Source organism: Sphaeramia orbicularis, chromosome 5, assembly GCF_902148855.1.
Source record: "Sphaeramia orbicularis chromosome 5, fSphaOr1.1, whole genome shotgun sequence".
Lineage (NCBI taxonomy): Eukaryota > Metazoa > Chordata > Actinopteri > Kurtiformes > Apogonidae > Sphaeramia > Sphaeramia orbicularis.
In genome coordinates, this window is record NC_043961.1 from 28835927 (window position 1) to 28849998 (window position 14072).

At 39.6% G+C, this 14072-nt stretch overlaps 1 protein-coding gene across 2 annotated transcripts in view; it reads left to right on the top strand.

Annotated features, from left to right (window-relative positions):
* Window positions 1–9046, top strand: part of LOC115419304 (zinc finger protein 385A-like) — a 37296-nt gene extending 28250 nt beyond the window's left edge. For both annotated transcript variants that reach the window (XM_030134003.1, XM_030134004.1), the window contains exons 4-8: window positions 2737–2911; window positions 4255–4575; window positions 6427–6614; window positions 6696–6782; window positions 7455–9046. In XM_030134003.1, the coding sequence (XP_029989863.1) occupies window positions 2737–2911; window positions 4255–4575; window positions 6427–6614; window positions 6696–6782; window positions 7455–7682 (999 nt within the window). In that variant the 3' untranslated portion in view covers window positions 7683–9046. The remainder of the gene's footprint in view (window positions 1–2736; window positions 2912–4254; window positions 4576–6426; window positions 6615–6695; window positions 6783–7454) is intronic.
* The last annotated feature ends 5026 nt before the right edge of the window (window positions 9047–14072 follow it).

The window sequence follows — 14072 nt, forward strand, 5'->3', positions numbered from 1 at the left end:
GAGGGGGAAGCAGTGCAACAGAAGGAGCATTGAGTGTTTCTCTCTTCTGTGCTCTCTGCTGTCAGTTGTTCGAGGACTTGTAGGGATTCAGCTCCTTGTCTAATTGCAGGGCTTTGGGGAGCAGCAGCCAGAGGAGTTGTGTTACACTGGCAGAGCTATATCTGCCTTTCTGTCATCACCAATCAGGATGAGGGTTATATGTGTAACTATCATTGGCAGTTAATACCTGCGGCTTAAAGAGGCATCCCACACGTCCCAGTGGTCTCTTTGGCTCTGGGAAGCATCCCACCCTGCTGTGCCCCTAACATGTACCTGTCTCGCGTCTTACGCAGGTCTCTCAGCCTGGATATTGACTCAAAGAAACCCATTTAATCCCTGCAGGTCGATGCTTGTGCATACACATGCACATACAGTCACACACACTGTCTTGTATTACTGCACAGGAACTATATTTGTGCCTCAACACCTCACTTGGTGCTTTTGATTTCATTTGATATGAGCATGCACATGTGTATCTGGAACAGTTTCCTGGTCCTGTATCTTTTCTGCCAGATCCTCCTGGTACAGAAAGTAGAGTGGATTTCTGTAATAACGTACGGCTGTGCAGATAGAGATGTTAGATGTGGTGTAGCATGACAGACTGGACAGGAGTCCAGAGATTTTAATTGATGAGAATCTTGGTCTAATGCTAATCATATCTTAGTCCCTGTGGACCAACAGACACATCATCGTTCACACCTGTGTCCATCATGTGTCTCCACAGAGTCCATCTCACCACTTGTGTTCAGATTGTATTACTGCCTACGACAGTTCTGTAGAAGTTCAGAAGGTACAGTTATTATGTCTGTCACCAGACACACGCCAGATTTATTTCACACACACTCGAAACAACATGTTCCAAGAACAGATATATATGCAGGTTATTCCAGATGTCAAGATCATACATCAGGTCTCCATTTTTGAGGTTCTGGTGTAGTAACTGAACTAAACACCACAACCTGCAGTGATGGTGTATTTTCCAGTTACAGCCTTACTAGGGCAGTAACTGATGAAATTTTAGTTGACGATTTGATTGTCGGGCCTGTTCTCATTCTGAAGCCATCATATACTGACACTTGAGACCTCAGCATCTGTTTTCAGTACCAGGTAGAAGTCAGTGTTCTTATACATCAGACAGTGATGACATATGGCAGGTGACAGGTAGCCAAAGAGGCAAAAACTTAAGTGGGAGGTTGTTGTGATGGTTATAATGGAACAACAAAGTTTCTTTCCTAACCCTAACTTGACCCTTTTTATAACCTTTTTGAAGTAGTTTTTGAGCCATAATGAAACCAAACCGTAAGCGTGGCATTTGTAGACAAATATTATTTTAGATGAGCTCATGCATGAAAACTGACACTTTATGGGTACACTTTGTGTCGAAATGTGACGCCCTGGCCAAGTGTCAGTATGAGACAAATTTGGATTGAGAATGTGTAGAACTGTCATACCCATCCAAAGCCATTGGACTTCTTCACAGCATGGCCCAACCTTCATTTCATCACCTTCCTATCTTCTCCATCTTTTTTCTACTCACACTGTATGCATGGAGCAGTTTTCCCCCTACTTCTTCCTGACCTGTACAGTGGTTTATCACTAGTCACTTATTTACATAGCATACATCATTTTTATTTTTTTAATCATTCTGTCTTTTGAGAATATTTCTCTTTTGCTCCATCCTAGTACATTTTAGTGTGTCTGTTTGGTTCAGCTATATACTGGTTTTAATGTATTTTTGAAAGTTCTTTTAGCCTTATGTTATCAGGCAAGATATTGAGAATAGTTTTTTCAATTACACTGTCAGCCTGGCATGTGCCATAAAATACTGGTAGGAGAAATGAAGTGTAATAAGTAATAATAATAAGTGTGTTGGTGATTGTTTATACTTGTTTCTATTATGGTCCACTTGTGATCTGATCATACAAAGAATAATTTGTGTATAAACAGGGGTTTTGTCTAATTGTCTGTAACTACAACAGTTCTCATAGCCACACAGTGGTAAACCTCTCATATATGTTAACATCACAACTAGACTTGAAATGGCATTCTGATTTCACTTTCAACACCATTCAATCCATTTTTGTCACTTCAAAGTGACAAAACTGATATAACTAAAATTATGGTAAAGTGCAACCCAAATGGTGAACCTGCTCTCACAGCAGCTTCCATACCTCTTCATATTCAGAGTCTAATGGATCCTCTTAAGCAGGATCTTACACTCATGACATGGATGCAGAGTCTTGTTGATTGGCTCTACTTTCTCTCCCCAATACTGAGCATCAACTGTCACTTGTCACTAAACAGCATGTTTTAGATAATCCCACCACTCAATAATGATCATCAGCTCAGCAGGCCAGTGAAGTGATTACACTGGTACTGAAGGAAGGGGAGAATATTCTGAAGGCTAATCTTCTCTGACAGGCTCATCAGTACATCAGACCCACAAACCGTCAGCTGAGTACTGCATGCTGTACTGCACCAAAAAACAGGAAGCTGGAAGTGTAGTGCATACTATTTACTGGGATTTAGGTATATATGGGGCTTGTAAATGACACATTTACCCCTGATTGACAAGAAAAAAGGGATATAAAATAACTAGCATGTGAACAAAATTCAATATTTTACTTAAAAAATGAAAAAAAAAAAATATTCTTGATATCCAGTGTAAAGCTTTCATATGTTTTATGTTTTTTGTAGAGCCAGGCTGAGGCCCATTACAAGGGGAACCGCCATGCTCGGCGAGTGAAGGGAATCGAGACAACCAAGACTGCTCGTCTCCAAGATGGAGACAAACAGCCCCCTCCCACGACTGCATCACCCTCCCCACCCGGCCCGTCGCCATCCAGCCCAGAGCCTGATCCTAATAAGCAGGGTGAGCATCACCTGTGACATATGATATTACACACTTGTTGTGTGAGGTGATGGGACAGAAATTATGTAGAGAGAGATAGTGCCCTGGTGTCACCTGAGGAATGCAACGCCAGCTTCATGGATTGAGTAATTTCAACTGTAGAAGTTATGTTCTTGACTTATACAATGATTAAAATACTCTTTTTATCCTTCAAGATATCCATCTACATTCCTAACTTTAATTTCTCATGGCTTAAACAGACACTGGTCCATCTTACATCCAGGAATGTCTTAGTAGAAACAGAGGTGAACACCTACCTTCTGAAACAATATGTTCATTTTGACAAGATGATATGACTATTTATGTTCTTTTTTTTGGCATTTAATGTTTAAATTATTTTACCATGTTGCCTTAGTTTCTCAAAATCTGAATTTGTCCATCTCTAAAGCATTTTTTGTATGCATTTCCTCCAGTGTTCTATTATTTGTCTTTATTATACAATTATTACAATAGAATTGTAGAATTGGATTAGATTTGATTAGATTAGGTTAGATTAAATTACACGTTATTGATCCCACAACAGGGAAATGAAATCCTCAAGGCAGCAACAGAATAAAGTGCAAGAAAAAAGTGTACATGCATAAAGGTGCAAAAAACAAGACAAATACAACAAAGCAAACAATAGAAGATAAAAAATAATAATAGTAATAAAAAAATACATAGACTATATACATATTTACAACTGAGAGGAAATTGCAAAAGTCAGACAGTACAGATGGGACACAAACAGGACAGGGTTACACTGTAGTGTTGTATAGTCTGACAGCAGTTTTTATGTTGCTGTTTAAAATGATTATCATCTAAAAGAGTTAAAGTAAAAGTAATACTGTTAAGTTCAGAAATTGTCATCTCCAATTGTGTATGTGATTAATTATCTCGAGTTTACTTCTGTTAGTAGATTAAATAGCCTAATATGCAACTTATTTTTCACATTCAGCATTTTTTTTTTTTTTTTTTTTTTTTTTTACTATTCAGTAAGTTTCATTGAGGTTTTATTGAGGACTGGTTAAATACTGAGAAAAGGCAGGAGTGGTATAAATGTAGGTCCAGTGTTTCCTTAGCCTCGTTTAGCTCACAGGTCACACTATAGGCAGAGCAGATCTGCTGGCAGGTCCAGATGGTCTGTCACAGCTGTGTGTTCGACCTCACCGGGGCAGAAGCTCAAGCACCAGAGCTGGAAAAGCAGCATCATTACTGCCACACTTTCATATCATCATCATCATCATCATCATCATCATCATCATCATCTCTGTTGCTTGTGTCACAAATTATTCACTAACCTGAAAACTTTGCGCTGGTTACAGATGACACCCAATCCTCTCCCAGCTCTAATGAGTCACCTCTGACTCCCACCCGCCTTCCGACACCCACACTGAGCTCAGCGGATGCAGAATGTCCCCTCCTGCCCTCGGTCAGCACACCTCTGCCCTCCTCCCCCTCGCCCTCCGTGGCCCTCAGTACCCCCTCTGCAGATCCAGCGGCGGCTGGGCTACCTGACACCCCATCCCCGGCACCTAGTCCGTCTTCCGGAGAGTCAGAGGAGGAGAAAGCCAAGAAGCTTCTCTACTGCTCCCTGTGCAAAGTAGCAGTTAATTCCCTCTCACAACTGGAGGCCCATAACAAAGGTACAGTTACATCAGAGTCATGTTATTTTTATTTATTTCAGCCAATATCACACATCACAAATTTGCCTCAAGGGGATTTAGAATTTATACAATTTTGGACACTCTTTGCCCTTCAAACCATGGGGTAAAAAAACTCAGAGTTATATATATATATTCAGAAGTACATAAAGCCACAGAGGATGAAATCAGTTGCGCCTTTACAAGCAGCTTTATACAGAGAAGAAGCATCTGACGCATTGCTCTGGTGAGGGAATTCTGCATTTATACTGCATCTCACATGCATTACTGCCACTCAGTGGTGTCTGCATTGGTTTGTCCATGCATCTTTCATTTCTTAAATACATAATTGAACTGTGTTTCAGCATAAATTTCTGACAGTCATTTTATCTTCATTACAAATAAGATAAATACACTGTTGTTATTTTCACAGACACGATCCCCAAATCACCTCTTAATTCCTCAGTAAACCTGACGCATAGCTCTTGAGAGCGATTCCTAAAGTGCATTACTGCCACTTAGTGGTCAGATCTGCAGGTTAATAAAAACTGCCTAGGATGAGTGGGTTGACTCACTCATAACACGTTCTCCCACTAATATGAGATAAGCAACCGTAACCTAGCCTAATCTGAAGTACCCCTCCCCTCAAAAACATGTATATTTGTAATGTTCAGTCACTGTCATCTGTGCAGAATAAGGTCTGTGCAGAGGTTCACACTCAAACTCTGCCTTCACCAGAAATATGAACTTTAACAGGCAAATGGACCAACTAAATTTGTGAAATGGCTAAAATGTAGGAGCCTGTCCTGTCCTACTGTGCAACTTAAGTGTGGTGTGGAAACCTGAAACCACTGGTGCACAAAGTGGATTTTTAGAGGTGTAGAGGGATTAAATATTTTTGTGTCAACTTGATAAACTTTAGAAATTAACAATACTGTATTTGCAGAATTAGAGTCCCCAATTTTCAATGTGGGTGAAAGAGAACACAGGAGTTTAACCACATTTAAGGTCACTGAAGTTTCTAAAGTCAAATTATTACTATTCACTGCTGAGCATTTTATTTATTCTTATAATGTGGCTGAGGATGGTCTTACCTCATTTTGTAGTTTTAGATTTAGTTAGCCCTATAGGATAGGATAGGGATAGGATAGGATAGGATAGGATAGATACTTTATTGATCCTTTACAAGAAAGGACATTGCTTCGTTACAACAACAGCAAGACGTAACAGGCTGCCGCATCACCGGCGCCATAAATCTTGACAGAAGAAGATGATAATGCAAAGCACAAGTATAAGACATCATACACTTTACACACAATACATGTGGACACATGCTGGAATTTTTTCATGGATTTTAAGGGAATTGGGGGACAGTGTGAATAATTAGTATACTTAGTAAGTCTACATCTGTATGTATACAGAATCCATGATCCTACAGTGCAGCAGTTTAACAGTGGTGCACAGTGGTGCATTCAAAGCTGCAGTTCAACATTTCTTCTTAATGTTTGAGATGGAAACATTCCCAGCTTTTTAGATCCAAAAACAGTAACATGCCTTCTACTAATTACCTCCGCCAAGGAGGTTATGTTTTTGCCAGGGTCTGTTTGTCTGTCTGTCTGTCTGTTGGTCTGTCTGTTAGTGTGCAACATAACTCAAAAAGTTATGGACAGATTTTGATGAAATTTTCAGGGTTTGTTGGAAATGGGATAAGGAAGAAATGATTAAATTTTGGTGGTGATCGGGGGTGGGGGGGCCCACGGGGGGGGGCCACTGATCAGCCTTGGCGGAGGTCTGCGCTCTCCGAGTGCTTCTAGTCTCCTCATGAAACTACGCCTTTCCTTTTGACATCCTTAGGTACCAAACACAAAACGATTCTGGAGGCTCGGAGTGGACTGGGACCTATTAAAGCGTACCCACGTCTGGGTCCTAAACCCAGTCCGGACCAGGGAGGGGAGCTGACCTCTGACCCTAACACTCAGGAACGCACCTTCCACTGTGAGATCTGCAACGTCAGAGTCAACTCAGAGCTGCAGCTTAAACAGGTGAGAAACACACAAAAACACCTGGGGTTAATTTATTTCATGTGAAACCCAGTGTGTGCTCATTTTTATTTTATGTTTCAGCATATATCGAGCCGGAGGCATCGGGATGGAGTTGCAGGGAAACCCAATCCTCTTCTCAGTCGGCACAAGAAGCGCACAGACTTTATGGTAGAGCTTCAGATTATCTCATATAGTCAATATTCTCTATAGGTGCTCATAAAGCTTTTACTTCTGTTTTTCTTAATGCAGTGTTGGCAAGGTTGCTTTTGACATGTAATTAAAAGTTATTTTAATATGTCATAGATTGTAATTCATTGTATTGGGTTCCCTTTTTTACTGTACTAACTAATCTTTTAAACTGGGTCCTGTGTTAGTGTTAGTACAGCAGAGTATTAGGGAAACAAAGAAGGGAAATTAAATCCAATATTTTAAGAATAAAGTTGTAATAGTTGAGAAAAAATGATGACATTAGGAGAATGAAATCATTACAGTATATTACACGAATAAAATAAAATTTTTGAGAATAACAGTCATAATATTGTGACAGAAGTCAGAGTATTGTGACTATGAACTTGTAATATTTTTTAACAAAAAACTTAATATGAGAATGTGAGCATAGGTTAGACAAACATATACTTAGTGTAGAGCATAGATAAAGTATATTGTAGACCAGACAGAGAATATATTAAGATGTAACCCCACTGTAATCAAGGATTACCTCTTCTCAGAAACTGTAATGAAGCACATTTGAGTTCATTTTGCAAGTTAATTACCAGAGAAACCAACTAATTACTGTTAATGTGTCAGATTTTCTCACAATGTTTCTTGATTTTCTCAAAGGAACTTCCAAAAACACTTGGAGCTGGACTGCTACCAAACCCTCTGGCCATGGCAGCAGCCATGGCGGCGGCGGCCTCCTCTAATCAGCTGGCACTACGTCCTCCTGGCCCAACCTCCCACCCTCACGCCCATCACCACCTCCTACAGGGAACACCCCTCAGCCTCCTGAGGCCCGCCCCGGGGCCCATCCGCACCACGCACGGCCCGATTCTCTTCACCCCGTACTAATGGTGAAAGAATGAGGATGAATCATGAAGAAGCACACTGTGAAGCGGAGGCCTGCAACCACGTTCCATCAAGAGCCAAAACCACAGACTGGTGTGACTCCAGCTGTTGTTTCACTACAATAAAATGCGCATTTACAACTCTTTATGGTTCATATGGTAGCTGCAGACCAGGGCTGTTATAACAGGGAGAACTGGAGATAATGGAAGAAACTCTGAAGAGACTGTATATGTTTCCATCCTTCTCAGTTTCCCTTCATCACTTCAGTATCTGCCAATCAACAGATGGACTCTGCAGATACTTTGAAGAGTAAAAACAAATCTCTATCCAGCATGGACATCTTTCAGCATCCTTCAAGTGACTAAATATCTTCCTCTAACACATGATCCACTGTATCTGAATCAAAACCCTACCTCTCTTGTGTTTTTTTCATCTCTGCAAGGACTCATTACATATCCAAAGCACCACCGTTATCAAAACATGCCTGCTGGGTTAGATAAAGTAGTTGCCTCTGATGTTAGCTGGTATCATACTGTAGCTGTCACACTATAGTGGACTGTACCACTGTAACGTTTTGTTTTTTGTGGCCTATAAAGAGAATAACGTACTGACCACTGCAGTACTGTTTCTGACATTTCTCTGTACTGTATGTTTAGATTTACATAGGTGGCCAACACGGTCTATATTTACCTCTGTGGGTCAGAAACGGGAACTGAAAGAGGAACAGCAAATGACAGAAATTACATTATGTCTTAACACTTTGACAAAGAGGAAGCTGTAACAAAAGTAATTATGTGTGGAGTGGTATGAAGCCATCAGTGTTTACCTGCAAGGTCGGTGTAAAAAACAGCAAAACGCTGGGCAAAATAAGAAAATAGTGATGGAAGTTTCTTAGTAGTTTTCTAAGTGAAAGTCCTGATGTAATCGTCTGTAGTTGAATTCCCCCCCCCCCCCCAGTGATTCCCAAGATTTGCCCCTGAAAACAACCATGTGAATCTGTGTGTAGAAGAGTGTCTGAAAAAGCACATAGATACAAGTTATGTGGTGAGAAGTCTTCATGTAATTGACTTAAAATACACTCAAAGACTTATTGTTTTGTTTTTTTTGTCTGCACCTTATTGCACAAGACTAAGAGCTTTCAGTGTCTTAATGGAATAACAATAATAACAGTATCACCACTGTGAGCGCAGCAGGAAGATGACTGATTTCTGAGTTTAACAGCAGGTATTTGCATTACGTGCACATTTAATTAAACACGATCCCATACCAGGAGTGTGAACAGTGGGACGACAGACACCAGCATTACTGTATGTTACAGAAGGAAAAGGACCACACACACACAGATGAGTAACTGTATGCAAAATAAACTTAACATTTTTTGTAGTTAGACATTAGATGAGTATGTTCTACCTACATGAAGTATCCTGATAAGACTGTCGTGACGATTTGTGAAAAACATTAGAGGGAAGCTTTAGGAAATGGAAACCGTAGCAATACTTTGAGCACTCCTGCTAACTTTTCTTGTAAACTGCAATAAAGAGAAAATGTCTACAAATATATTCACTGTTATCTAGAAGAAATGTATTCAAACATTACTGTACATGTAGATTATGAAAAATGAGAAATGATAAATGTTGGGGCTTCCTAATTGTTAAATTATAACAAGATTATATATATAAACCATTAAACTAAGTCTCTGGTTGTAAGCCATGTTTGGAAATTGATGAATTCTTTGACTTTTTTTTTTTTTTCATTTTCTTTTTCAGATGTAACAATATATGACATTAACAATAAATCACAAAGGTATTTGGTTGTAAAAGTGGTGCAGTACTGTGATGATGTGATTACACAATGTTAGTGATATGACTCACAAAAAGAATGGATCTACTTTAACATAACCACACCTGGACTTCAGAAATATTTGAGAACAGATGTTGATTTTTGTCGATTTATGTTCATGCTGGGTTTTACTGATGCATTTACAAGTTCTATCCTTCCATTATTTTATATGAATTTCTGTCTATATTTTAGTTACTGGATGACACGGTGGTGAAGTGGATAGCGCTGTCGCCTCACAGCAAGAAGGTCTTGAGTTTGATTCTAACCAGGGACCTTTCTGTAGGGAGTTTACATGTTCTCCTTGTGTTTGTTTGGGTTCTCTCCAGCTTCGTCCCACCATCCAAAGACATGCACTGATAGGTTAATTGGTCAATTGGTTAACTGGCCTATAAAATAATTGCCCATAGGTGTGAATGTGAGAGTGATTGGTTGTTCGTCTCTATATGTCAGCCCTGTGATGAACTGGCGACTCATCCAAGGTATACCACAGGTAGCTGGGATAGGCTCCAGCACCCCCCGCGACCCTGAAGAGGATAAAGTGGGTTCAGAAGATTAATGAATGAGTTTCAGTTATTAACATTGACTTATTTTTCAACCTTAAATAACCCTATCTTTCCTACATATTATCAATACAAGGATTCCTTCTTCTTTAAAAGTTTTTTGATGCTGACACACAATATCGTCATCGTTTCCTATTGAAGAAATCACTGTACATCCTTTTTCAAGTAGTGACAGTAGAGGTTATTGCAGAACAAAGTAAGGTCACTGACTCAACCAACAATCCAACAATTTTGTTGAGTCACAGGTCGACTGGAGATCATTTCAGAAGGGGTGAGTTTGTCCTTCCTTCTTTGATTTCGATCTCATGTACATTTTTTGTACTCCTAAATATCTCAAATGTATACCTTTATGTTTATCTTATTTGCAGTTACTCCATCAATGAGCAGGAGCTTCTCAAATAACAAAAAATAAATAATGAAAAACAACATAATTGACATAACTGATATCTTGTACATCTCCAAGTGTTATATGCATCTTCTTAAACTGTGTATTAATTTTTATTTTGCTCTTATATCCAGTATTTAAATTTTCTTCTTGGTGTCCTTCATTGCCCTTCATCATCCTCATTGTATCTAACAGTGTTACTCCTGTTTGCAAAGAGGATGTTGAGCCAGAAACAACCCCCTGACAATTATTATTAAAGAATTACAAAGCTAAAAGTCTAGAGAAAATAAGAAGAACCAATAAACTTTTCATTAAGGTGTTGCATCAATTAACTGCAAAGATTTATTTGAATATTGAGTTGTATTTTTCAGTACTGACATTATGTTGCTGGTTATGCTACTACATTAAAAAAAATAAAAAATAGAACGAAAGAAAGAAAGAGAAAAAAAAACATTAAGACCTTTCAACATAAAGCTAACCTGACCACAAACATTGCCTTGTTTCCTTTCTACAAGTGTGTCACATACAGCGGCGAAGTGTAGCTGCACTTCAATGTTTGCACTCTAACATACTGATTTTAACAGGTTCACTGTGTTTCTGAACCTTTGACAAGTATTTGGCAAAATATTTGAATGAAAAAAGTCAGTTTAAAGTCTTACGGAATAGTGAGTAAATAATATTTGGCTGATCTGTGGTAACATTGAATCCAGGGCTCGTGACTGCGACCGAATTACGGTCGCATGCGCCTGAGAATTTCGGTAGTGCGACTGTTTTTGAGATTACGATCGCACAGTGCGCCAATATTAAAATGAGCGAAAATTAATACGTGTGCCTAGAATAATGGCTGCAGAAGTAACTCGTCAGCTGAAAATAAACAAGCTCCACGCCCCGCTGACTGAAGCGGAAAATCTAGTCCCCGCCCCCTCGCGTGCGCATCTCTGCGGATGGTCCAACACTGCATGACTTCGATGCACTGCCAGCGGTCAGGAAGTACCTACACTCTGGCACCAGGTCAAGGAGGCCTGACTTCAGGCGTCGTAGTGCAGACCACAGTGACTAAGGGGCACCAGGTCAAGGAGACCTGACTTCAGGCGTGGTGTAGACCACAGTGACTAAGGGCCTTTAGGCCATGAAATAAAAAAGTTGGTTGTTGCAAATAATGGTTGTGATTCGTCTTTCTTCTCCAAGAACCAACTAAAGTATATACCACACATTGACAATTGTTTTGCACCTGTGTCAATGTAAGCTTTTTCTTTCATACTCTATTCAAATACTTTATTCTAGGTTGTTAACATTGCTTAAATACATATAGGAATATTACTTGGTATGGCCAAGAGTTTTGCTTGTTCTCCAAATTTTTTATATAATAGTGGTACGCCTAGATTTTAGCCTGTGCTCCTAACTTTTTAGGGTTAGGAGCACAGTGCTCCTAGGTCAAAAAGTTAATTTTGAGCCCTGGAATCCCAATTTAATTGTTTAAACAGTTAAATTTCATGATAAAAATTTTTTCCAGCAAAGTAATTATTTGAAATATTTTGTCTTTGGACTGTAAGTAATAATATGAGCAACAATAAAAAAAAAAAAAAAAAGTAATAGTTATAGATTATATATAACACAATATTCTGTTTTGGCTGTAAAACATGTGTTTCAAATGATTCCATTACAAAAAAACATAAAAAAGACTATAGTATTTTCTGTTGGAAATATGTGTGGCACAGTGGCGATTTCTCATAGACTGCAAGGGAAGCCCGGCTTCCCCTAAAATTACTCAAATTAAATGGTTAAATATGTTCGGTTGTGTTGACATTTCATTGACTCCAAATGTGTTAGAACACGTTCATCTCACAGACGAGTTCGTTCAGAATCAGCTTTGTCACAAATCAGTGGACTTGATGTTGTTCACTTCTCACACTTTCCTGTTGCGCTGTTTTCTCATACGATCTCTGCTCAGTGCATTTGCCCGTAGACGCTCAGCATCAATGGACTTCAATGGGACTGAGTGGAGCAGGTTTTTTTTCATTGCCTCAAAACGGGACGGTAATTGGATAAATGCCACGATGTTGTCCTGCCCCCGGATGCCAGGTGTCTCTGGGGGTGAATGGAGCTGTGGGCGGAGCTCGGCCGGGCTGGATGCCAGGTTTCTAGGCGCTGATAGGAGGATCAGTTGAAAAGCTGAATCCCGTTTGATTGACAGCTATTTTGAGATCTACTCCTTCACTGGACAGAGTTCTGTTTAAAACCGTCGTGCATTCTGCTGTGAAATCAGAGAGAAACCACTACGACATTACTTGCCACCACACCATAAATTTCACACAAAAAAATCATCACCACTTATTCTACATAAGTATAATATATAATAGAACAGGACAAATGTCCTGCCCACTCAAATGAAAGTTTGTGAAGATTCAGGAGATAGGAAAAAGGGAAATGAGACTCAAGTTTCACTTTTACTACAAGCTGCACGATCGCTCAACCCCCCCCCCACCGAACCACGGACGCTGAACTGCCGAAACCCCACCACCACCACCACCCCTTCCGGACTACCGAATCCCCCCACCTAGGGCTGTGCAATTAATCAAAATTCAATTACGATTTCGATTATTACATGCAACAATTACAAAAATTATGTAATCGAGAAAAAACGATTATTAATTTTGAGTTGTTTAATTCACGTGCACACAAGCTCCCATGAGCTGCTCTGCCCCGCCCCCCTCTAAGCTACAGCTGCCAGCTAGCCGGCAGGTCCACCCCAAGAGGAAAGCTGTACCCAGCGGTCTGGAAAAATAGCAGGAGAATCGCAGCAGAAGTGCTTGGTAAACAAAAAAGGCAAGTCAAATTCAATTGTATGGAATCACTTTGGGTTTGATGAAGAGCAAAAACCCATTACGTGCAAAAAGTGTTTCGTAGTTAGTGTCCGCACCGACCGGTAACACAGCAAACCTTTTTAACCATCTAAAGTTTAACCACCACGACCTTTATCATAATCTTATGAAAAACTAAAACACAAAAAAAACTCCGTCTACAGCTTCGTCCGCAATGCAATCTTCAGTCTCCGAATCTCTTTACGCTGCAACTCCCATATTAACCTAACTGAAACCTCACAGCACGCCACTGAATTTACTATGTTTCATACTACACTGAACATACTTGAATTTATAATTTGCACTTTACGTGAGTTTTTTTTTTTATTGCTACAGTTCTATGGCAAGTCTAGAGCAGTTTAATTCCAGTGCACTATTTGTTTACAAAAGGAAACATACTTGAATTTACAGTATACTTATTTGCATTCAAAGATTTTTTTTGTTTCGTACAAAAGTGAACATACTTTGTTTTAATGGTTAAAAGCTTTATTTATATTTAAAGAGTATATCTTACATTGTTTTGCAAGAAAAAAATAAACAACTTTAAGGTTAACAAATAATCGCTTTTAATAATCGTGATTTCAATTATTGCTAAAATAATCGTGATTTTTTTTTTTCTATAATCGAGCAGCCCTACCCCCACCGCACACACACACACACCGAACCACAGATGCCTAACTACCAAACACCCCCCCCCCCCCCCCCCCCCGACTGAACCACGGATGCCAGACCACTGAACCCCCCCAAC